Below are 26,037 nucleotides of genomic sequence, written 5' to 3' on the forward strand. Positions count from 1 at the left end.
TATATTGGCTCCTCTGCTAAAACTAATACGAATAGAATAGAACGGGACGAGTCATGACAAAAGATAATGTTATTGAAAGCATGGGCAGAGGCTAAATGCAGGCAATGGCAAATATTTTCTAATATTATTTTCCGGTGGAGGAGCAGCACGGGTTTGTGTCCGTCTGTCTATGTGGCGCACGTGATGGAGCAGTGACTGTCTGATGAACTGGCTGTCTTACTGTAGTGAGCTAGGTTATAGGACTACGTCACGATGGAGCAGTGACTGTCTGATGAACTGGCTGTCTTACTGTAGTGAGCTAGGTTATAGGACTACGTCACGATGGAGCAGTGACTGATGAACTGGCTGTCTTACTGTAGTGAGCTAGGTTATAGGACTACATCACGATGGAGCAGTGACTGTCTGATGAACTGGCTGTCTTACTGTAGTGAGCTAGGATATAGGACTACATCACGATGGAGCAGTGACTGTCTGATGAACTGGCTGTCTTACTGTAGTGAGCTAGGTTATAGGACTACGTCACGATGGAGCAGTGACTGTCTGATGAACTGGCTGTCTTACTGTAGTGAGCTAGGTTATAGGACTACGTCACGATGGAGCAGTGACTGTCTGATGAACTGGCTGTCTTACTGTAGTGAGCTAGGTTATAGGACTACGTCACGATGGAGCAGTGACTGTCTGATGAACTGGCTGTCTTACTGTAGTGAGCTAGGTTATAGGACTACGTCACGATGGAGCAGTGACTGTCTGATGAACTGGCTGTCTTACTGTAGTGAGCTAGGTTATAGGACTACGTCACGATGGAGCAGTGACTGTCTGATGAACTGGCTGTCTTACTGTAGTGAGCTAGGTTATAGGACTACATCACGATGGAGCAGTGACTGTCTGATGAACTGGCTGTCTTACTGTAGTGAGCTAGGTTATAGGACTACATCACGATGGAGCAGTGACTGTCTGATGAACTGGCTGTCTTACTGTAGTGAGCTAGGTTATAGGACTACATCACGATGGAGCAGTGACTGTCTGATGAACTGGCTGTCTTACTGTAGTGAGCTAGGTTATAGGACTACATCACGATGGAGCAGTGACTGTCTGATGAACTGGCTGTCTTACTGTAGTGAGCTAGGTTATAGGGCTACGTCACGATGGAGCAGTGACTGTCTGATGAACTGGCTGTCTTACTGTAGTGAGCTAGGTTATAGGACTACGTCACGATGGAGCAGTGACTGTCTGATGAACTGGCTGTCTTACTGTAGTGAGCTAGGTTATAGGACTACGTCACGATGGAGCAGTGACTGTCTGATGAACTGGCTGTCTTACTGTAGTGAGCTAGGTTATAGGACTACGTCACGATGGAGCAGTGACTGTCTGATGAACTGGCTGTCTTACTGTAGTGAGCTAGGTTATAGGACTACGTCACGATGGAGCAGTGACTGTCTGATGAACTGGCTGTCTTACTGTAGTGAGCTAGGTTATAGGACTACGTCACGATGGAGCAGTGACTGTCTGATGAACTGGCTGTCTTACTGTAGTGAGCTAGGTTATAGGACTACGTCACGATGGAGCAGTGACTGTCTGAGGAACAGGCTGTCTTACTGTAGTGAGCTAGGTTATAGGACTACGTCACGATGGAGCAGTGACTGTCTGATGAACTGGCTGTCTTACTGTAGTGAGCTAGGTTATAGGACTACGTCACGATGGAGCAGTGACTGTCTGATGAACTGGCTGTCTTACTGTAGTGAGCTAGGTTATAGGACTACGTCACGATGGAGCAGTGACTGTCTGATGAACTGGCTGTCTTACTGTAGTGAGCTAGGTTATAGGACTACGTCACGATGGAGCAGTGACTGTCTGATGAACTGGCTGTCTTACTGTAGTGAGCTAGGTTATAGGACTACATCACGATGGAGCAGTGACTGTCTGATGAACTGGCTGTCTTACTGTAGTGAGCTAGGTTATAGGGACTACGTCACGATGGAGCAGTGACTGTCTGATGAACTGGCTGTCTTACTGTAGTGAGCTAGGTTATAGGACTACGTCACGATGGAGCAGTGACTGTCTGATGAACTGGCTGTCTTACTGTAGTGAGCTAGGTTATAGGACTACGTCACGATGGAGCAGTGACTGTCTGATGAACTGGCTGTCCTACTGTAGTGAGCTAGGTTATAGGACTACATCACGATGGAGAAGTGACTGTCTGATGAACTGGCTGTCTTACTGTAGTGAGCTAGGTTATAGGACTACATCACGATGGAGCAGTGACTGTCTGATGAACTGGCTGTCTTACTGTAGTGAGCTAGGTTATAGGACTACATCACGATGGAGCAGTGACTGTCTGATGAACTGGCTGTCTTACTGTAGTGAGCTAGGTTATAGGACTACGTCACGATGGAGCAGTGACTGTCTGATGAACTGGCTGTCTTACTGTAGTGAGCTAGGTTATAGGACTACGTCACGATGGAGCAGTGACTGTCTGATGAACTGGCTGTCTTACTGTAGTGAGCTAGGTTATAGGACTACGTCACGATGGAGCAGTGACTGTCTGATGAACTGGCTGTCTTACTGTAGTGAGCTAGGTTATAGGACTACGTCACGATGGAGCAGTGACTGTCTGAACTGGCTGTCTTACTGTAGTGAGCTAGGTTATAGGACTACATCACGATGGAGCAGTGACTGTCTGATGAACTGGCTGTCTTACTGTAGTGAGCTAGGTTATAGGACTATGTCACGATGGAGCAGTGACTGTCTGATGAACTGGCTGTCTTACTGTAGTGAGCTAGGTTATAGGACTACATCACGATGGAGCAGTGACTGTCTGATGAACTGGCTGTCTTACTGTAGTGAGCTAGGTTATAGGACTACGTCACGATGGAGCAGTGACTGTCTGATGAACTGGCTGTCTTACTGTAGTGAGCTAGGTTATAGGACTACGTCACGATGGAGCAGTGACTGTCTGATGAACTGGCTGTCTTACTGTAGTGAGCTAGGTTATAGGACTACATCACGATGGAGCAGTGACTGTCTGATGAACTGGCTGTCTTACTGTAGTGAGCTAGGTTATAGGACTACATCACGATGGAGCAGTGACTGTCTGATGAACTGGCTGTCTTACTGTAGTGAGCTAGGTTATAGGACTACATCACGATGGAGCAGTGACTGTCTGATGAACTGGCTGTCTTACTGTAGTGAGCTAGGTTATAGGACTACATCACGATGGAGCAGTGACTGTCTGATGAACTGGCTGTCTTACTGTAGTGAGCTAGGTTATAGGACTACATCACGATGGAGCAGTGACTGTCTGATGAACTGGCTGTCTTACTGTAGTGAGCTAGGTTATAGGACTACGTCACGATGGAGCAGTGACTGTCTGATGAACTGGCTGTCTTACTGTAGTGAGCTAGGTTATAGGACTACGTCACGATGGAGCAGTGGCTGTCTGATGAACTGGCTGTCTTACTGTAGTGAGCTAGGTTATAGGACTACATCACGATGGAGCAGTGACTGTCTGATGAACTGGCTGTCTTACTGTAGTGAGCTAGGTTATAGGACTACGTCACGATGGAGCAGTGACTGTCTGATGAACTGGCTGTCTTACTGTAGTGAGCTAGGATATAGGACTACATCACGATGGAGCAGTGACTGTCTGATGAACTGGCTGTCTTACTGTAGTGAGCTAGGTTATAGGACTACATCACGATGGAGCAGTGACTGTCTGATGAACTGGCTGTCTTACTGTAGTGAGCTAGGTTATAGGACTACATCACGATGGAGCAGTGACTGTCTGATGAACTGGCTGTCTTACTGTAGTGAGCTAGGTTATAGGACTACATCACGATGGAGCAGTGACTGTCTGATGAACTGGCTGTCTTACTGTAGTGAGCTAGGTTATAGGACTACATCACGATGGAGCAGTGACTGTCTGATGAACTGGCTGTCTTACTGTAGTGAGCTAGGATATAGGACTACATCACGATGGAGCAGTGACTGTCTGATGAACTGGCTGTCTTACTGTAGTGAGCTAGGATATAGGACTACGTCATGGGCTGGATAGAATCGGTCTACTATCTTCACAACTGGATAATAATGTCTCCGAATGGAGAGACAAGGGAATATAGGCAATGTATTTTTAAACAGCCAGACACAACATAGTTAAGGAGTGTCCGTTATTATTTGTTTTAACTGTATTTTTTTGGGAATATGACTGAAGCTCATGCATCCTAATGCCCTTGCGTCCGACAGAGCGCGAGAAACACTGTTTTCTGACTTGACATTTTGCGCTGGAATTGCTATCCTCCCCTGTTATTGTAATGGTGAGAGGTTAGCATGTCTTAGAGGTATGATATTTGTGTGTCTAACTTTTTCACTATTCATTCAGGACTATCCGTAACCATGGTAGCATCTACATTAATGTAGAAGTGTTCATTTCTTACAAAATTTGAATTTTTTTCTTCCACTTTGACGTCGAATAGTTTGTGTAGATTGTTGACAAATAAATTACAATTAAATCAATTTTAATCCCACTTTTGTAACACAACAGAATGTGGAAAAAGTAAAGGGGTGTGAAATACTTTCTGAAGGCACTGTCCACCCAATCTATCAACATCTATCTCACTGTACCAGGTGGCTCTCAGGGGAGTAGAGCTCTCATGCTGTTTCAGTCTGAAGTGTGTGTGTGTGCGCGTGCATACTGTCTTTGTAGAGGGCGCTAGTGGATGGCTCTCATGCTGGACTGACGCAGAAGGTCAGGGGTTCATTGACCCGTGTGCTCCGTGTCCGGATCCAGATTTCTAAATAATGTCACGGGTCTGGGTCGGATCTGATATGATTGTCACGGGTCTTGGGTATGTGTAATTTTAACTGACTTGTCGGAAAGGGCCCATACAGATCCGACAGCTGCCGTAGAGAGAGAATGAGAGGTTATCATTTATTCAGCTGCTCTTGCTTTTTAACGAGAGTGGAGCGTTTTAGCTTGTTGTTGTTGGCCAATCATAAGTCATCAAAGCGCCAATAGGCTACAATTATGGAGCCTCTGTGTGGGGCAAAAGTTAGGAGATATCTAATCAATGGAAGATGGCATTAAAATGACGGCATTAAAAGTTAAAGGAGAAGGATAGGCTACAACGACCAAGTGCCAACAGGTAGGCTGCTACTTAATATTATGAATGGAGTTGTTGTTGGTTGTAACTAACTGTGTAGGATAAGAAAGCGCATGCGGACTCGATCAGCCTAGCTAGCTAGCTTAACTAACGTCTCCCGGTTTGATGCAGTCAAGACAGGTACCGGGTAATCATATTGGATGATAATTAGCCTAGCTAGCTAGCTTAACTAACGTCTCCCGGTTTGATGCAGTCAAGACAGGTACTGGGTAATCATATTGGATGATAAATAACCTAGCTATAGCAGCTAATGGTCTACTATAGCGAGAGTCGGCTTGTTGGTTGGGAGCGGTGTCTCCCTCAAAGACTCAATCATGGACGCTCTTAATGACAGTTGTGGCTGCTTCGCGTGATGAATTGTTGTCTCTACCTTCTTGCCCTTTGTGCTGTTGTCTGTGCCCAATAATGTTTGTACCATGTTTTGTGCTGCTACCATGTTGTGCTGCTGCCATGTTGTGTTGCTAGCATGCTGTTGTCATGTGGTGTTGCTACCATGCTGTGTTGTTGTCTTAGGTCTCTCTTTATGTAGTGTTGTGGTGTCTCTAATGTCGTGATGTGTGTTTTGTCCTATTTATTTATTTATTTTATCCCAGCCCCCCTCCCCGCAGGAGGCCTTTTGCCTTTTGGTAGGCTGTCATTGTAAATAAGAATTCGCACTTAACTGACTAGCCTAGTTAAATAACGTTTAAAAAAAATATATATTCTTGCTCCCCGTGTCACTCGCTCACAGTACGGCCCCACCCCCGCCTGCTAGAGCAGCACCAATCTCTCCGTTATCTCTCTCTTTATCAGCTCCGGTTAATGAAGTAGCTTTAAAAAAGGCTTTTCTGCTGCTTCCCTCGCTCTGATCGGACTGGGTCTGGATCTGACCAGGTCTATATGGAACGGGTCTAGTTGTCCTCTGGTCCGTTCGGAACGGATCTCCATTTAAAATTTTTATTTATGCATATCGGGTCCGAGTGGGAAAGCCCCAGGTCCATTTTGGACCCATGAAGACCTCTAGTGAGCCTGTGTCAGAGCAGAGCTGTGGAATATAATATTCAGCAGCTTGATGGTCTTCTTTCATAGCAACACGTTTGAAGATGAATTAGTAATGGCAGTGCAGTGGCCTCAGGGAGCCCACAGCGTGAGAAACCACCGTATGGGTGGATGAAATGTGTGTATTTGGGCAAGAGGATATGTGAAGGCATGTCTGTTTATGAATATTCTTGATGGGAGTGTGTGTGTGTGTGTGTGTGTGTGTGTGTGTGTGTGTGTGTGTGCACTCACGCAAATGCTAGATCCTCATCACTCTACTGTACTCCCCCTCTCTCTCACTCTATATACGCACACACGTCTACACACACACACACACACGTCTACACACACACACACACACGTATGCCCACGCACACATACGCGCACCCCTACACATGCATGCCCACAGGCACGTACTCATATGCACCCACTCATTCGCACGGACACACACACACACACTCTCACGCCCACACACACCCTCATGCACTCCTACACACACGGGAGCACACATGCTTCGATTTACACACACACACCCACGCACTAACTCCCTAATCTGTCGAAGCCGCTTCCCTAATCACCTTCCTCAGCACAATGTCATTCATAGATAGATCTGTAATTATTTCCCAATGCGCGTACACACACACACACACACACACACACACACACACACACACACACACACACACAAATGGTGTAAGCGGGTAGTGAGGACCAACAGCACAGTTACAACTTGTTGTTGCCTCGTTGCATCATATCACACATTCCTACCGAGGGGGAGGGGAGAGAGAGAGAGAGAGGGGGAGGAGAGAGGAAGAGGAGAGCAGGAATAGAGGAAAGAGAGAGATGGAAGCAAAGGGCCCCTAGAGATGTGAGATGTGACCTCGTCATTTGCTCCATTTTTATCTCCGACCCTCTTCTCTCTATCCTTCTATCTTTGAAAGCTCTAAAATCACTGTCAGGTTAAAGCTCTAAAACCACTGTCAGGTTAAAGCTCTACCACCACGTGGGTTAAAGCTCTACCACCACGTGGGTTAAAGCTCTACCACCACGTGGGTTAAAGAATTGATGCCCTCTCTTTCCTCTCTATTCTCTTTCTCCTTCTCTTTCTCTGTTCTCTCTTTCTCCATCTCTCTCTCACTCCCCTCTCTTCTCTCTCTCACTTCTCTCTCTCTCTCTCCTTTTATCTAGTGGAAGCTGTGTATCCAGATTGAGCGAGGCGGGGGGGTTCATTTTAAGCTCTTACTGGAGAGTTTTGAGCTCAACAGGAGGAGAGGGGAGACAGACAGGAGGAGAGGGGAGACAGACAGGAGGAGAGGGGAGACAGACAGGAGGAGAGGGGAGACAGACAGGAGGAGAGGGGAGACAGACAGGAGGAGAGGGGAGACAGACAGGAGGAGAGGGGAGACAGACAGGAGGAGAGGGGAGACAGACAGGATGATGCAATGAAGAGAGGGAGAGAGACACACACACTTGAAATGCTTTATTTGGATTTGGAGTAAAGCCTATAATCATGGAAACAAAAACATGGTTTACTCCTATACGCACACACACACACACACTGTGTTTTCCCTGTTGGCATGTCGGAAGGGCCAATGAAGGCTTGTAGGGTGTTTGAATGCATGGAGTGTATCTATAGCTAAAGGGTGTATTTATTGTTCTATGTAAGTTCCTATGTAAGGTCTATACCTTTTCCCCAGTCCAGCCAGAGACATGGCATCTATTGCATTCGGAACACATGGAAAAAATCTTGACTCTGAACTGTGATAATTTGGCAGTAGTTCACCCATTTACCAACATCAGTGGTGGAACTAATCAATGTTGTTTTTTTTATGTTTCAACCCATGTTTATCACGGGTATTACGTAGCAATAATAATGTATGTGAGAACTGAACTTTAGTTAAACATAATGACGTAATACCAAGAATACAACACAATGTACAGTATTGTAGCTTACACATTAGAACCTTTTGTAACCAGGCTGTCATCCATTATGTATAGGTTTTTCACAGCGTTTCCTATCAAATTGTCACACTGTCGTTAGAGGTGTGGTAACAGGCTCAGAGAAGGTGCTGCTCAGGAGAAACACCTCCTTCTTTACCACACTACAGTTAGCCTGAGAACATAATGAACTGTGTATGTAATTGTAGAAGTAGAGCTAGATAAGCGGTCAGGCAGGAAGCCAAGCCTTCATTTACAACACGGAACACAGAACACGCCATTGTTCGAAAGGTTCTACATAATCCGGGTCATTCCATGCCATTCATGTGGAAAAAGGAACAAATATGGCCATGCCTTTTGGAACAAAGAGTTGTCCTATGTAGTTGATTGTTTGATATGTTGTTGTATCTGAAAACAATGAATACCTCTAAGATGAAGCGCTTGAGAATGATGATGATGTTTAGTGTCTGTTACTGTCTCTGCCTGTGTACCCTCTGCCCGTGTGTGTAGGGTTGGGCGGTATCCAGATTGTCATACCGCCATACTGTTTCTGTACCATGCCGAGGTATATGGTATTACCGGAAGTGCACACAAAGGGCGTTATTTATATTGAACAAAAATATCAACTCAACAATTACAGTTCATAGAAGGAAATTAGTCAATTAGAAATACATTCATTAGGCCCTAATCTATGGATTTCACCTGACTGGGAGTACATATATGCATCTATTGATCACAGATACACTATATATACAATAGTATGTGGACACCCCTTTAAAAATGTGTGGATTTGGCTATTTCAGCCACACCCATTGCTGACAGGTGTATAAAATCGAGCACACAGCCATGCAATCTCCATAGACAAACATTGGCAGTAAAATGGCCTTACTGAAGAGCTCAGTGACTTTCAACATGGCACCGTCATAGGATGCCACCTTTTCAACAAGTCAGTTTGTCAAATTTCTGCCCTGCTAGAGCTGCCCCGTCAACTGTAAGTGCTGTTATTGTGAAGTGGAAACGTCTAGGAGCAACAACGACTCAGCCGCGAGGTGGTAGGCCACACAAGATCACAGAACGGGACTGCCGAGTGTTGAAGCGCGTAGCACGTAAAAGTCGTCTGTTCTCGGTTGCAACACTCACTACCGAGTTCCAAACTGCCTCTGGAAGCAACGTCAGCACAAGAACGGTTCGTCGTAAGCTTCATGAAATGGGATTGGAAATGGCCGAGCAGCCGCACACAAGCCTAAGATTACCATGCGCAATGCCAAGAGTCTGCTGGGGTGGTGTAAAGCTCGCCGCCATTAGACTCTGGAGCAGTGGAAACGCGTTCTCTGGAGTGATTAATCACGCTTCACCGTCTGGCAGTCCGACGGACTAATCTGGGTTTGGCGGATGCCAGGAGAACGCTACATGCCCCAATGCATAGTGCCAACTTTAAAGTTTGGTGGAGGATGAATAATGGTCTGGGGCTGTTTTTCATGGTTCAGGCCCCTTAGTTCCAGTGAAGGGAAATCTTAACGCTGCAGCATACAATGACATTCTAGACGATTCTGTGCTTCCAACTTTGTGGCAACAGTTTGGGGAAGGCCCTTTCCTGTTTCAGCATGACAATGTCCCTGTGCACAAAGCGAGGTCCATACAGAAATGGTTTGTTGATCGGTGTGGAAGAACTTGACTGGCGTGCACAGAGCCCTGACCTCAACCCCATCGAACACCTTTGGGATGAATTGGAACGCATGCCAGGCCTAATCGCCCAACATCAGTGCCCAACCTCACTAATGCTCTTGTGGCTGAATGGAAGCAAGTCCCAGCAGCAATGTTCCAACATCTAGTGGAAGGCCTTCCCAGAAGAGTGGATGCTGTTATTATAGCAAAAGGGGGACCAACTCCATATGAATGATTTTGGAATGAGATGTTCGACGAGCAGGTGTCCACATACTTTTGGTCATGTAGTGTACCTTTAAAAAAAAAAAGGAGGGGTGTGGATCAGAAAACCAGTCGGTATCTGGTATGACCACCATTTGCCTCATGCAGCGCGACACATCTCCTTCGCCTAGAATTGATCAAGCTGTTGATTGTGGCCTTTGGAATATTGTCCCACTCCTCTTCAATGGCTGTGCGAAGTTGCTGGATATTGGCGGGAACTGGAACACGCTGTCGTACACATCCCAAACATGCTCAATGGGTGACATGTCTGGTGAGTATGCAGGCCATGGAAGAACTGGTGACATATTCAGCTTCCAGGAATTGTGTGCAAATTGCTGCGACATGGGGGCCGTGCATTATCATGCTGAAACATGAGGTGATGGCGGCGGATGAATGATACGGCAATGGGCCTCAAGATCTCATCACGGTATATCTGTGCATTCAAATTGCCATCGATAAAATGCAATTGTATTCGTTGTCCGTAGCTTATGCCTGCCCATACCATAACGGCACCGCCACCATGTGGAATTCTGTTCACAATGTTGACATCAGCAAACCGCTCGTCCACACGATGCCATGCACGTGGTCTGTTGTTGTGAGGCCGGTTGGACGTACTGCCAAATTCTCTAAAACGACGTTGGAGGTGGCTTACGGTAGAGAAATTAACATTCAATTATCTGGCAACCGCTCTGGTGGACATTCCTACAGTCAGCATGCCAATTGCATGCTCCCTCAACTTGAGAAATCTCTGTCATCGTGTTTTGACAAAACTGCAAATTTTAGTCGCCTTTTATTGTCCCCAGCATAAGGTGCACCTGTGGAATGATACATGCTGTTCAATCAGCTTCTTGATATGCCACACTTGTCAGGTGGATGTATTATCTTGGCAAGCAGAAATGCTCGCTAACAGGTCTGAAAAAAAATGTGTGCACAAAATTTTTGAGAAAAAAGCTTTTTGTGCGTGTGGAAAAATTCTGGGATCTTTTATTTCAGTTCATGAAACATTGGAACAACACTTTACATGTTTTTTTGTGTGTTTTTTTTGCAATTTAGGCTAACAGGAATCTTGATCCAGAAGGGGATTAAATGTCTCTGCTGTAACCAAGAAGCTTGATCTTGACATCTAGACACTTAGCTAGCAAGTTAGCAAACCAAATGCATAGCTGGAGCCTTGAACTGGATATAATTTGACACATCTTAGATTTCTTATAGTTTGTAAGCAGTGGCGTTGCACGCACTCCCTCCGCCTCAGGATAAATAATACAATATCAACAATAAAAAAATATATACTGTATATCTATATTTTTTTATTTATATGGTATTGGAAATCATATCGTCGGTATTTCGAAATACCCCGGTATACGGTATAAACAGGGTATCGCCCAAGCCTACGTGTGATCACTTGGCCCTCTCTTTTCTCTCTCTGTGTGTATGTGTCTCTCTCTAACAGGAGCATAGCCTATTTGTTACACACTTGTAGCCCTACCTGCTGCTGCTGCCTTGTGTGTCTGTGTCTGTGTGTGTGTGTGTGTCCCCGTGTGTGTCCGTCTGTGTGTGTGTGTGTGTGTGTGTCCATGTGTGGAAGTGATGCACCAATGACTCACAGCGAGCGGCTGCAGCTGTCCTGTGTGTGTGTGTGTGTGTGTGTGTGAGATGTTCTGCTTGGTTGAGCAACAGGACCAGACAGTGAGCATGACCATCTCCTTCCCTTCTTCTACCCTGCCAACTGTCCACGTGACACACAAACACACATGCAGTGTGTACATCCAAGAAAGAATCCTGTTAAATGGTGATGAGTAGGATATGGTAGTACACATGGTTGTACTGATTCAAAACACTTGATCTGTGTGTTTGTGTCTGCATGTTTATCCTGTAAATGGAATCTCCATACGATACGCTTTATTGTCCATTTTAAATGGCTATTCATTTTGTGAAGCGATCATATAAATACACCAAATACACCAAAACGATACAGTATAAAACATCTCTGTGTTGTGTGTAGGCCTTACTCCCTCATAAACGTGTATGTTTGTCTTCCGTCCAGGTTGGTATGGTAAAAACGGGGCGCGTGGATGAGGAGGAGCAGCTGCAGTGAGGTGGAACACCGCGGTAACCACGGGACCGTCTAGCCCCGCCCACCCACCATGCCCTCGTCCACGCGGAAGGGAGTGCCGAAGGACCCAGAGCAGGCCGACCTCTTCTTCAAAGAAGACCCAGAGGAAGTCTTCTGTGACCTCCACGAGATCGGCCATGGCAGCTTCGGGGCTGTCTACTTTGTACGTAAACTGAGAGCCTGACTTGAGATAAAAATGCATGTCTTATACAGGTTTAAGTGTGAAACATGCATGGGTGGAACTCCAGTTATGAAGCTAGTAGTGATAAAGTAATAGTAGGGTTATATGCTTGAAAGAGTAGCATTGGCTCTACTATTACACAGAACTAGCTGGCATGGCTAGAGTGTACTCTATGCATTTTGTGGTTGAGTGCAATCCGTATTCACTAGGATGATGTTAGTCTGTGGCTATGTCAGAGTCCAGGGACAAGATCACACACTTTCTCAAGGTTGTCTGATAATAACTCTCTCTGCTGCCATTTCCGTTAAGTTTCTCTGCTGCGTTTCTTAATCCGGTCGTCACTAATGACACAAAGCCTTTGATTCTAAAGCAACGCAGAGAGAGCGAGAGGACGAATCCGCCAGCACCAATCCCTCCATCCTCCTCCTCCTCCTCCTCCTCCTCCTCCCTTCCCTCTACCTCTCTCCTCCATCCTTCCCCTCATCCCTCCCTCTACCTCTCTCCTCCTCCTTCCCCTCTCCTCCATCCTTCCCCTCATCCCTCCCTCTACCTCTCTCCTCCATCCTTCCCCTCTCCTCCATCCTTCCCCTCATCCCTCCCTCTACCTCTCTCCTCCATCCTTCCCCTCATCCCTCCCTCTACCTCTCTCCTCCATCCTTCCCCTCATCCCTCCCTCTACCTCTCTCCTCCATCCTTCCCCTCATCCCTCCCTCTACCTCTCTCCTCCATCCTTCCCCTCATCCCTCCCTCAGCCTCTCTCCTCCATCCTTCCCCTCATCCCTCCCTCTACCTCTCTCCTCCATCCTTCCCCTCATCCCTCCCTCTACCTCTCTCCTCCTCCTTCCCCTCATCCCTCCCTCTACCTCTCTCCTCCATCCTTCCCCTCATCCCTCCCTCTACCTCTCTCCTCCATCCTTCCCCTCATCCCTCCCTCAGCCTCTCTCCTCCATCCTTCCCCTCATCCCTCCCTCAGCCTCTCTCCTCCATCCTTCCCCTCATCCCTCCCTCTACCTCTCTCCTCCATCCTTCCCCTCATCCCTCCCTCTACCTCTCTCCTCCATCCTTCCCCTCATCCCTCCCTCAGCCTCTCTCCTCCATCCTTCCCCTCATCCCTCCCTCAGCCTCTCTCCTCCATCCTTCCCCTCATCCCTCCCTCAGCCTCTCTCCTCCATCCTTCCCCTCATCCCTCCCTCAGCCTCTCTCCTCCATCCTCCCTCAGCCTCTCTCCTCCATCACTCCCTCAGCCTCTCTCCTCCATCCTTCCCCTCATCCCTCCCTCAGCCTCTCTCCTCCATCCTTCCCCTCATCCCTCCCTCTACCTCTCTCCTCCATCCTTCCCCTCATCCCTCCCTCTACCTCTCTCCTCCATCCTTCCCCTCATCCCTCCCTCTACCTCTCTCCTCCATCCTTCCCCTCATCCCTCCCTCAGCCTCTCTCCTCCATCCTCCCTCAGCCTCTCTCCTCCATCACTCCCTCAGCCTCTCTCCTCCATCCTTCCCCTCATCCCTCCCTCAGCCTCTCTCCTCCATCCTTCCCCTCATCCCTCCCTCTACCTCTCTCCTCCATCCTTCCCCTCATCCCTCCCTCTACCTCTCTCCTCCTCCTTCCCCTCATCCCTCCCTCTACCTCTCTCCTCCATCCTTCCCCTCATCCCTCCCTCTACCTCTCTCCTCCATCCTTCCCCTCATCCCTCCCTCAGCCTCTCTCCTCCATCCTTCCCCTCATCCCTCCCTCAGCCTCTCTCCTCCATCCTTCCCCTCATCCCTCCCTCTACCTCTCTCCTCCATCCTTCCCCTCATCCCTCCCTCTACCTCTCTCCTCCATCCTTCCCCTCATCCCTCCCTCTACCTCTCTCCTCCATCCTTCCCCTCATCCCTCCCTCTACCTCTCTCCTCCTCCTTCCCCTCATCCCTCCCTCAGCCTCTCCAGATGCAAGGCTGGTGGAGAAAAGGGATAAACAGAAGTCTTTCCTCCTAAGAGGATCTATAGATAGATAGATAGATAGATAGATAGATAGATAGTAGGGCATGAACATTACTACTCCATAGAATCCAGTCATTTTCAGATAAGGCTACAGCACTGTCAGCCTAGCAGTCTGGCTGATATGGCTGGCTATAGAGTCCTGGTGCCTTTATTGTGCTCATTGACACTATTGTTTTGATAGGAGGGCAGGATATTTTACTGGACCTGTGTTGGCTGGTATTACTGCTCCTCGGAGTCCAGTCATCTACCAGACAAGGCTACAGAAATAGAATGACTAAAATTGACAATTTATTTTAAAGCGGCAATCTGGGATTCGGAAAACAAGGTCAGGTCAATGGCTATGTATCATCAATTTAAAAGTCCAGAAAGGCATGTACCAATCCCAGATTGCCCCCTTTTTAAGTGTTCCAGTCAATTTGCCGTAGTCTGAATATTTTCTTTCCCATTCTAGTAATTCAATTTCTATGGCTAAAGTACCACTGTGTGAGGATGAGGCCGTCGTCTGTCTGGCTGATATGGCCGGCTATGATGAAATCCTTGTGCCTTTATTGTGGTCATTGACACACTTCTCTACCCAGCTGTCTGTGATCTACATGGATAGCTAATTGGGAGTTTTAGCTAGCTTTACAGGGATTTGTCTGCCATTTTAAATAATTGGGCTGGCCACCAAACGTTTTTTCGGGTTGCCTAAATCCAAACAGTGTAAACTTAAATGACTAAAACCAGATATAAAGTATATAGAAAAGATAATGGAGCTACACTACCGGTCAAAAGTTTTAGAACACCTACTCATTTAAGGGTTTTTCTTTATTTGTACTATTTTCTACATTGTAGAATAATAGTGAAGACATCAAAACTTTGAAATAACACATGGAATCATGTAGTAACCAAAAAATGTTTTAACAAATCAAAATATATTTTATATTTGAGATTCTTTAAATAGCCACCCTTTGCCTTGATGACAGCTTTGAACATTCTTGGCATTCTCTCAACCAGCTTCATGAGGTAGTCGCCTGGAATGCATTTCAATTAACAGGTGTGCCTTCTTAAAAGTTAATTTGTGAAATGTCTTTCCTTCTTAATACGTTTTAGCCAATCAGTTGTGTTTTGACAAGGTATACAGAAGATAGCCCTATTTGGTAAAAGACAAAGTCCATATTATGGCAAGAACAGTTCAAATAAGTAAAGAGAAACGACAGTCCATCATTACTTTAAGACATGAAGGTCAGTCAATCCGGAAAATGTCAAGAACTTTGAAAGTTTCTTCAAGTGCAGTTGCAAAAACCATCAAGCGCTATGATGAAACTGGCTCTCATGAGGACCGCCACAGGAATTGAAGACTCATAGTTTCCTCTGCTGCAGAGGATATTAGAGTTACCAGCCTCAGAAATTGCAGCCCAAATAAATGCTTCACAGAGTTCAAGTAACAGACACATCTCAACATCAACTGTTCAGAGGAGACTGTGTGAATCAGGCCTTCGTGGTCAAATTGCTGCAAAGAAACACATTGCGAGATATTTGGCGAAATAGACAGACATACCTATATTTCCCCTATAGGAAACACTGGGACGACCTCAGAGTTCCATGAGTAATATTTTGTTGTTGTTGACATTTTAACTATCAGCATTTGGTTCAGCCTGGGCAGGTCTCATTGCCAACAATAGCAAAGCAGGCATTCTGACGTAGAACAATGGGCTGTGAATAAAACATTCGGAAGGCGACTTGGTGCCACGGTGCTCAATAGAACTAATAGGAGCTGGCAGGGTGAAAAATGCCCTAAAATAAGGCCTGTTTTTTCGTGATTACTTCAAAACTACGGCAAGCAGCTGGGACATATGGTAATATTATGAAACTGGGCTCCACGGTGGATGCAATTAACTATTTTTTATCCGAAAAAAAGCATTAAAAATGCATTTCATATGTCCAGCCTAGTTACAGTAGCTAGCAACGTCAATCTAAAAACAGCTTAAATTATTTATTCATATTTAACATTTTATGGTAAAGAAAGTGTTCTCTTTCCAGTCTTTTCGGTCCTGTGAAACAGCAGGTAGTCACCAGGTTGTCACAGTCAAAAACACGGTCCTTGGAGAGCAATTCTGAGGTAATAATTTTGCACGGACTGAGGGGGAGCTTACGAGGTGAAATAGAACTAGAACTGCCCGTGTCCTCCTTCCTTCGCTACGAGTTAAAATAGAGCCAAGCAACCAGCATAGCAACGGACGCTTTGGTTCATTAATAAAACTGTCCAAGTTAAACCAATTGCTGATAGCTAGCCAGCCAGCTACTGTAGCTGGCTAGCTGACTAGGCAGGCTGAGGTATATAAGTAACGTTACAGTAGTCCTCTGTGGCTCAATTGTAGCTCAATTGGTAGAGCATGGCGCTTGTAACGCCAGGGTAGTGGGTTCGATCCCCGGGACCACCCATACGTAAAAATGTATGCGCACATGACTGTAAGTCGCTTTGGATAAAAGCGTCTGCTAAATGGCATATTGTTATTATTATTATTACGTAATCCTGTCAGAATGTTGCAAGTTCTAGCAACAGCCCTAAAAACAGAAGCTAGAACTCATCGAATCCCATTGTGCCGCAGGGGGACACTATTTGGCATGACAGGGCCTCTAAACTGTTCTCTAAAATTCAGCCGCCCCGAGGGTCAACTATATACAGGGTCAACTACAGTGCATTCGGAAAGTATTCAGACCCCTTGACCTTTTCCACATTTTGTTATGTTACAGCCGTATTCTAAAATTGATTAAATCGTTTTTTCCCCTCATCAATCTACACACAATACCCCATAATGACAAAGCAAAAATAGGTTTTTAGAATTTTTTGCAAATGTATTAAAATAAAAAACGGAAATAGACATTTACATAAGTATTCAGACCCTTTACTCAGTATTTTGTTGAAGCACGTTTGGCAGCGATTACAGCCTCAAGTCTTTTTGGGAATGACGCTACAAGCTTGGCACACCTGTATTTGGGGAGTTTCTCCCATTCTTCTCTGCAGGTCCTCTCAACCTCTGTCAGGTTGGATGGGGAGCTTGGCTGCACAGCTATTTTCAGGTTCGATCGGGTTCAAGTCCGGGCTCTGACTAGGCCACTCAAGGACATTCAGAGACTTGTCCCGAAGCCACTCCTGCGTTGTTTAGGGTAGTTGTCCTGTTGGAAGGTGAACCTTCGCCCCCAGTTTGAGGTACTGAGCACTCTGGAGCAGGTTTTCATCAAGGATCTCTCTGTACTTTGCTCTGTTCATCTTTCCCTCGATCCTGAATAGTCTCCCAGTCCCTGCTGCTGAAAAACATCCCCACAGCCTGATGCTGCCACCACCATGCGTCACCGTAGGGATGGTGCCAGGTTTCCTCCAGACATGAGGCTTGGCATTCAGTCCAAATAGTTCAATCTTGGTTTCATCAGACCAGAGAATCTTGTTTCTCATGGTCTGAGAGTCCTTTAGGTGCCTTTTGGCAAACTCAGAGCGGGCTGTCATGTGCCTTTTACTGAGGAGTGGCTTCCGCCTGGCCACTACCATAAAGGCCTGATTGGTGGAGTGCTGCAGAGATGGTTGTCCTTCTGGAAGTTTCTCCCATCTCCACAGAGGAACTCTGGAGCTCAGTCAGCGTGACCATCGGGTTCTGGGTCACCTCCCTGACCAAGGCCCTTCTCCCCCGATTGCTCAGTTTGGCCCGGAGGCCAGCTCCAGGAAGAGTCTTGGTGGTTCCAAACTTCTTCCATTTAAGAATGATGGAGGCCTCTGTGTTCTTGGGGACCTTCAATGCTGCAGAAATGTTTTGGTACCCTTCCCCAGATCTGTGCCTCGACACAATCCTGTCTCAGAGCTCTACGGACAATTCCTTCGACCTCATGGCTTGGTTTTTTGCTCTGACATGCACTGTTAACTGTGGGACCTTATATAGACAGGTGTTCCTTTCCAAATCATGTCCAATCAATTGAATTTACCACGGGTGGACTCCAATCAAGTTGTAGAAACATCTCAATGGAAACAGGATGCACCTGAGCTCAATTTCGAGTCTCATAGCATAAGGTCTGAATACTTATGTAAATAAGGTATTTCTGTTTATTACTTTTAATACATTTGCAAAAATTTCTTAAAACTTGTTTTCACTTTGTCATTATGGGGTATTGTGTGTAGACTGATGAGGAAAATTTATGTAATCCATTTTAGAGTAAGGCTGTAATGTAATAAAATGTGGAAAAGGGGAAGTGGTCTGAATACTATCCGAATGCACTGTATATACACGGTCAGCTATATACAGGGTCAGCTATATACAGGGACAGTGCCAGTACCAACTTTACAATGCGCAGGGATACTGGAGTAGTTGAGGTAGATGTGTACATGTAGGCAGGGATTAGGAGAAAGTGACTGGTAGCAGGAGAGACTGTAATGATGTTCTTACTGTCTGTAGATAGGCTACCAGCAGGCTAAGGACCTGTACCTAGCTACTAGCTTCCTGTTTCCTCTATGCTCATATCTCAACTCAGGGGAGTTTCCTGTGATGTTAAAATATGTACTTTCATATTTGCTCAGTAACTCCTTAAGTGGAGATGTCAATGAAGAGACACAGTTGATTATTGTTTCCTGTTTGTTCTCATTTGACCCAGAGTCATCAGTCAGTTTATTAGGTACACCCATTTAGTACCCGGTCGGACAATCCTTTTCTTCCAGAACAGCATGAATTCTTCAAGGCATGGAAACGTTGCTCAATTGGTATCAGGGGACTTAACGTGTGCCAGGAAAACAGTGTGCCACTGTTTTACTGCGCTGTTATTTGCCTGTTTGTGGACCGCCTGTTAGCTTGCACCATTCTCGCCGTTCTCCTTCGACCACTCATCATCGAGCTGTTTTCGCCCACAGGACTGCCGTTGACTGTGTGTTTTTTTTGTATGTCGCACCATTCTGGGTAAATCCTAGACACTGTTGTGTGTGAAAAGCACAGGATACTGGAACTGGCATACCTGGCACCAATGATCATACCACGCTCAAAGTCGCTTAGGTCACAGATTTTGCCCATTTTAACGTTCAATCAAACAGTAACTGAATGCCCATCTTCCTGCTTTATATAGCAAGCCACGGTCACGTAACTCACTGTCTGTAGGAGCGAATCATTTTCATTAACGGGGTACCTAATAAACTGGCCACTAAGTGTATAAAGATGTATCACTATGATTTGACCCACTTGTACCAGCTTTTAGGCTCCAACTGGATGCTAGCCAGCTGTCCATGTTTCAGATACTTATTGAATTGAATATTAAGTGCTCCTCTTGGGTTTGCAAATGAATTGACTCTGGCAAGGACTATTTACTTACTACTAGTAATTTACTAAATGTGAACTGCAGCACAGTCTGGTTAACAAATGATGGTATTTTCTTCTGGGTCTTAATACTGATGACAGCTCTATAAAAGATGGGCCCATATCCTGGATTCATACTACTGCTGTGTCTTTCTATGAGAGATGCCTGTTCTCACATTCACCCTCTCTGTCTCGCTCTGTCTCGCTCTCTCTCTCTGTCTTTGTCGGTCTCTGTCTCTCTGTCTTTCTCTCTATCTCTCTGTCTCTCTGTCTCTCTCTCTCCTCCTCTCCTACAGGCCAGGAACTCCTACTCCAACGAGGTGGTGGCCATCAAGAAGATGTCCTACAATGGCAAACAGACCACCGAGGTGAGAGGACAGCTCCAACACACACTAAAGTCACTCACTGACCACTATACTGGCCAAACCAACCAGCTCACACTCAAGTCACTCACTGACCGCTATACTGGCCAAACCAACCAGCTCACACTAAAGTCACTCACTGACCGCTATACTGGCCAAACCAACCAGCTCACTCTGAAGTCACTCACTGACCGCTATACTGGCCAAACCAACCAGCTCACTCTGAAGTCACTCACTGACCGCTATACTGGCCAAACCAACCAGCTCACACTAAAGTCACTCACTGACCGCTATACTGGCCAAACCAACCAGCTCACTCTGAAGTCACTCACTGACCACTATACTGGCCAAACCAACCAACTCACTCTGAAGTCACTCACTGACCGCTATACTGGCCAAACCAACCAACTCACTCTGAAGTCACTCACTGACCACTATACTGGCCAAACCAACCAACTCACTCTGAAGTCACTCACTGACCACTATACTGGCCAAACCAACCAACTCACTCTGAAGTCACTCACTGACCGCTATACTGGCCAAACCAACCAACTCACTCTGAAGTCACTCACTGACCACTATACTGGCCAAACCAACCAGCTCACTCTGAAGTCACTCACTGACCACTATACTGGCCAAACCAACCAACTCACTCTGAAGTCACTCACTGACCACTATACTGGCCAAACCAACCAGCTCACTCTGAAGTCACTCACTGACCACTATACTGGCCAAACCAACCAACTCACTCTGAAGTCACTGTGTGTCCACTATAACGGTCACACCTGAGGTTAAAGATTTCCTGGCCAGCACTAACTCACTCTGAAGTCACTCTGACCACAGATGGTCACATCTCATGTACTCACTTTGAACTCAAACTAGAATGGTCATACCTCAGGCCTTGAAATGGCACTAACTTACTTTGAACTCATTCCCACTCTGTCTGCTTTCAGTCACACCTCAGACCTTGAAACAGAGGTCAAACAAGTTGAGAGGACAACTAATGCTAACACTTTGAACTCTAACTCTGCCCTCTACGGCCAATAGGACGGTCACACCTCAGGACGAATCAGAGGTTCAACGTTCCATGGACAGCATTCACTCAGTCTGAGGTCCCTCCCTATGGACATTATGATGGTCACAACTCACTATCTTTGAACTCACAACCTGGCCACTCGAGCAGTCACATCTCAGGCCTTGTAACAGAGGTTCAACGTTCCCTGTGATCCACAAGGCCTTGTGTTGAGGTTTATGTTGGGGTCAAGGGTTAGGTTCAAACTCCTCTCTTGTGTAAATGTAACTGACCTATCCATAAACCCACTCTCTCTCTCTCCTTCTCCTTCGCTCTCTCTCTTTCTCTCCTTCCTTCTCTCCTCAGAAATGGCAGGACATCATCAAGGAGGTCAAGTTTTTGGAACAGCTGCGCCACCCAAACACCATTGAGTATAAAGGCTGCTACTTAAAGGATAACACTGCCTGGGTCAGTGGACTGTGGCAGAGCTGTATCAATGTCTCTCTCTCTCTCATTGTCTCTCTCTCTCATTGTCTCTCTCTCTCTCATTGTCTCTCTCTCTCATTGTCTCTCTCTCTCTCATTGTCTCTCTCTCTCATTGTCTCTCTCTCTCTCATTGTCTCTCTCTCTCTCATTGTCTCTCTCTCTCTCATTGTCTCTCTCTCTCTCATTGTATCTCTCTCTCTCTCTCTCTCTCTCTCTCTCTCTCTGTCTCTCTCATTGTCTCTGTGCACTTTCTCACTTTTATGTTATAAACTTCTGACCTCTGACCTTTCTCTCTGTCTCTTCCAGCTGGTGATGGAGTACTGCCTAGGCTCCGCATCAGATTTACTAGAGGGTGAGTAGCACACACAGTTCATCCAAACACAACGAAAATAGCTGGATGCTTTCGGGGCATGTGCTCTATGAATCTATCCGTAATTCAACATTCATGGTTAGCGATGAGCCTTTTCTCTAAACTCTCCATGTAATATTCCAGTATGAATGTTCCTGTTCACCATCTCCCAACATTCCTCACCTTGGCCTGACTCATGCATATATATATATATATATATAGCACTTGTGTTTGTTGCCCATCCTGGCTGTCATGGATACCGTTTTAAACAGCCATGATGGTGTGTGTGAAGTGCTTCTGAAATTTCTCCACTGTAGTTCCGCTTTGCCCTTTGACTCCTTGGCAAGGCTTCGTTCTGCTTAGCCTGGTCCCAGATCTGTTTGCACTGTCTTACCACCTCTCTATAGTCATTGAGTTAGCAAGACGGCACAAACAGATCTGGGACCAGGCTATAGTTCTGCCAGAGCTATGAGGAATGTGTTTTATAACCCTTGTCTCCCAACCCTTTACCCAATAACCAGATGCTGTTGGTTGTTGTCGTGTGTCATATCAGGAAGGGCAGATTGCTGCTACATACGTACACACTGTACCCCATATCTCTAGCAATGACGATTTTCCCCTTTGGTTTATTTTTCTATCCTCTTCTCTCTTCTAGTTCATAAGAAACCGCTCCAAGAGGTTGAAATTGCTGCCATAACCCACGGTGCCTTGCTAGGACTGGCTTACCTACATTCCCGTAATATGATTCACAGGTGAGTGGTCGGTCGGGTCTACCCGTCTGTTTCCTCGTTAAAAGGTTCCTCGACAACAGATTTAAAACCAGTTTGAACTGATGCTGAGACGATAAGTGGTGTCTCTGTTTCCACTGTTAGGTAATAATGACGTCATCAGAGATAACTGTCTCAGAGCCGTTATATCTGACAATCCTTATCTCAGTTCAACGTGCATTCCAACAAGCCCTCTTGAATGTCACTTACCGGAAAATGTTATTACGTGCAGATGCCCGTATAATTTTACTATGGTCCCATAAAGACACAAATTACTCTTTTTATTACATACAAATATGATAGGCATCCATTAATAGAGCAATTCCCAAGCCCTAAATTCTCTGACAATCATAGTTTCACTACAGGTTATCATGTCGCTGCTACGCTGATTAAAATGTAGGCCTGTTCAAAGTTGAGAAAAAATAGAAATAATAAAAATGATCCCAGACAGAATTTCATAAATGAATTGTAAGGTTTTATGCCTCCAAAAGTAGACTTAAAAAATATCCTCTCTGTTTTCTGCGCACAAGGAAATGCCTTTATTAATACGATTGGGTTGAGTTATTCACAATGTTTCAACCACATCAGTCTTCTTCAACCTGACAGTGAGCCAAGTTTTCGCTTTCTTCCTGGAGTTCAGCTCCTGTCATGTGCTTTTTGGATATATCATAGATGAAGAAATAACAAAGAAGGAGAAGTATACTACAAACATATGGTAGCGCTTTACTCTGGGCGTCTTTATTTGTGCATTCAGAAAGCCTTCTTAATACGTCCTATCGGGGACGGGAAACGTATGTTAACATTGCCAAAGCAAGTGAAGTAGATAGTAAACAAAAGTGAAATAAACAATAAATATTAACAGTAAACATTACACTCAGAAGTTTCAAAAGAATAAAGACATTTCAAATGTCATATTATGTATATATACAGTGTTGTAACAATGTGCAAATAGTTAAAGTACAAATGGGAAAATAAATAAACATAAATATGGGTTGTATTTACAATGGTGTTTGTTCTTCACTGGTTGCCCTTTTCTTGTGGCAACAGGTCACCAATCTTGCAGCTGTGATGGCACACTGTGGTTTTTCACCCCGTAGATAAGGGAGTTTATCAAAATTGGGTTTGTTTTCAAATTCTTTGTGGATCGCTGTAATCTGAGGGAAATATGTGTCTCTAATATGGTCATACATTTGGCAGGAGGTTAGGAAGTGCAGCTCAGTTTCCACCTCATTTTGTGGGCAGTGTGCACATAGCCTGTGTTCTCTTAAGAGCCAGGTCTGCCTACGGCGGCCTTTCTCAATAGCAAGGCTATGCTCACTGAGTCTGTACATAGTCAAAGCTTTCCTTAAGTTTGGGTCAGTCACAGTGGTCAGGTATTCTGCCACTGTGTACTCTCTGTTTAGGGCCAAATAGCATTCTAGTTTGCTCTGTTTTTTTGTTTGTTCTTTCCAATGTGTCAAGTAATTCTCTTTTTGTTTTCTCATGATTTGGTTGGGTCTAATTGTGTTGTTGTTGTTGTTGTCCTGGGGCTCTGTGGGGTCTGTTTGTGTTTGTGAACAGAGCCCCAGGACCAGCTTACTTAGGAGACTCTTCTCCATTTCATCTCTCTGTAGGTGATGGCTTTGTTATGGATGGTTTGGGAATCGCTTCCTTTTAGGTGGTTATAGAATTTAACGGCTCTTTTCTGGATTTTGATAATTAGCGGGTATTGGCCTAATTCTGCTCTGCATGCATTATTTGGTGTTTTACATTGTACACGGAGGATGTTTTTGCAGAATTCTGCATGCAGAGTCTCAATTTGGTGTTTGTCCCATTTTGTGAATTCTTGGTTGGTGAGCGGACCCCAGACCTCACAACCATAAAGGGCAATGGGTTCTATAACTGATTCAAGTATTTTTAGCCAGATCCTAATTGGTATGTCAAATTTTATGTTCCTTTTGATGGCATAGAAGGCCCTTCTTGCCTTGTCTCTCAGATCGTTCACAGCTTTGTGGAAGTTACCTGTGGCGCTGATGTTTAGGCCGAGGTATGTATAGTTTTTTGTGTGCTCTAGGGAAACGGCGTCTAGATGGAATTTGTATTTGTGGTCCTGGCAACTGGACCTTTTTTGGAACACCATTATTTTTGTCTTACTGAGATTTACTGTCAGGGCCCAGGTCTGACAGAATCTGTGCAGAAGATCTAGGTGCTGCTGTAGGCCCTCCTTGGTTGGTGACAGAAGCACCAGATCATCAGCAAACAGAAGACATTTGACTTCAGATTCTAGTAGGGTGAGGCCGGGTGCTGCAGACTGTTCTAGTGCCCTCGCCAATTCGTTGATATATATGTTGAAGAGGGTGGGGCTTAAACTGCATCCCTGTCTCACCCCACGGCCCTGTGGAAAGAAATGTGTGTGTTTTTTGCCAATTTTAACCGCACACTTGTTGTTTGTGTACATGGATTTTATAATGTCGTATGTTTTTCCCCCAACCCCACTTTCCATCAATCCTCATGCCAAATTGAGTCAAAAGCTTTTTTGAAATCAACAAAGCACGAGAAGACTTTGCCTTTGTTTTGGTTTGTTCGTTTGTCAATTAGGGTGTGCAGGGTGAATACGTGGTCTGTCATACGGTAATTTGGTAAAAAGCCAATTTGACATTTGCTCAGTACATTGTTTTCACTGAGGAATTGAACTAGTCTGCTGTTAATGATAATGCAGAGGATTTTCCCAAGGTTGCTGTTGACGCATATCCCACGGTAGTTATTGGGGTCAAATTTGTCTCCACTTTTGTGGATTGGGGTGATCAGTCCTTGGTTCCAAATATTGGGGAAGATGCCAGAGCTAAGGATGATGTTAAAGAGTTTAAGTATAGCTAATTGAAATTTGTGGTCTGCATATTTTATCATTTCATTGAGGATACCATCAACACCACAGGCCTTTTTGGGTTGGAGGGTTTGTATTTTGTCCTGTAGTTCATTCAATGTAATTGGAGAATCCAGTGGGTTCTGGTAGTCTTTAATAGTTGATTCTAAGATTTGCATTTGATCATGTATATTTTCTTGCTGTTTGTTCTCTGTTATAGGGCCAAAAAGATTGGAGAAGTGGTTTACCCATACATCTCCGTTTTGGATAGATAGCTCTTCGTGTTGTTGTGTTTTCCAATTTTCCCAGAAGTGGTTAGTCTATGGATTCTTCAATTACATTGAGCTGATTTCTGACATGCTGTTCCTTCTTTTTCCGAAGTGTATTTCTGTATTGTTTTAGTGATTCATCATAGTGAAGGCGTAGGCTCAGGTTTTCTGGGTCTCTATGTTTTTGGTTGGATAGGTTTCTCAATTTCTTTCTTAGGTTTTTGCATTCTTCATCAAACCAGTTATCACTGTTGTTACTTTTCTTTGGTTTTCTGTTAGAGATTTTTAGATTTGATAGGGAAGCTGAGAGGTCAAATATACTGTTTA

At 45.2% G+C, this 26,037-nt stretch overlaps 1 protein-coding gene across 2 annotated transcripts in view; it reads left to right on the forward strand.

Annotated features, from left to right (window-relative positions):
• LOC121530783 (serine/threonine-protein kinase TAO3) overlaps window positions 1–26,037 on the forward strand; it is a 142,262-nt gene that overhangs the window by 65,011 nt on the left and 51,214 nt on the right. For both annotated transcript variants that reach the window (XM_045226867.1, XM_045226868.1), the window contains exons 3-7: window positions 12,082–12,313; window positions 19,920–19,991; window positions 21,364–21,465; window positions 21,790–21,835; window positions 22,488–22,584. In XM_045226867.1, coding sequence (XP_045082802.1) covers window positions 12,182–12,313; window positions 19,920–19,991; window positions 21,364–21,465; window positions 21,790–21,835; window positions 22,488–22,584 — 449 coding nt within the window. In that variant the 5' untranslated portion in view covers window positions 12,082–12,181. The remainder of the gene's footprint in view (window positions 1–12,081; window positions 12,314–19,919; window positions 19,992–21,363; window positions 21,466–21,789; window positions 21,836–22,487; window positions 22,585–26,037) is intronic.

The sequence above is a fragment of the Coregonus clupeaformis genome, chromosome 18 (genome assembly GCF_020615455.1).
Source record: "Coregonus clupeaformis isolate EN_2021a chromosome 18, ASM2061545v1, whole genome shotgun sequence".
Lineage (NCBI taxonomy): Eukaryota > Metazoa > Chordata > Actinopteri > Salmoniformes > Salmonidae > Coregonus > Coregonus clupeaformis.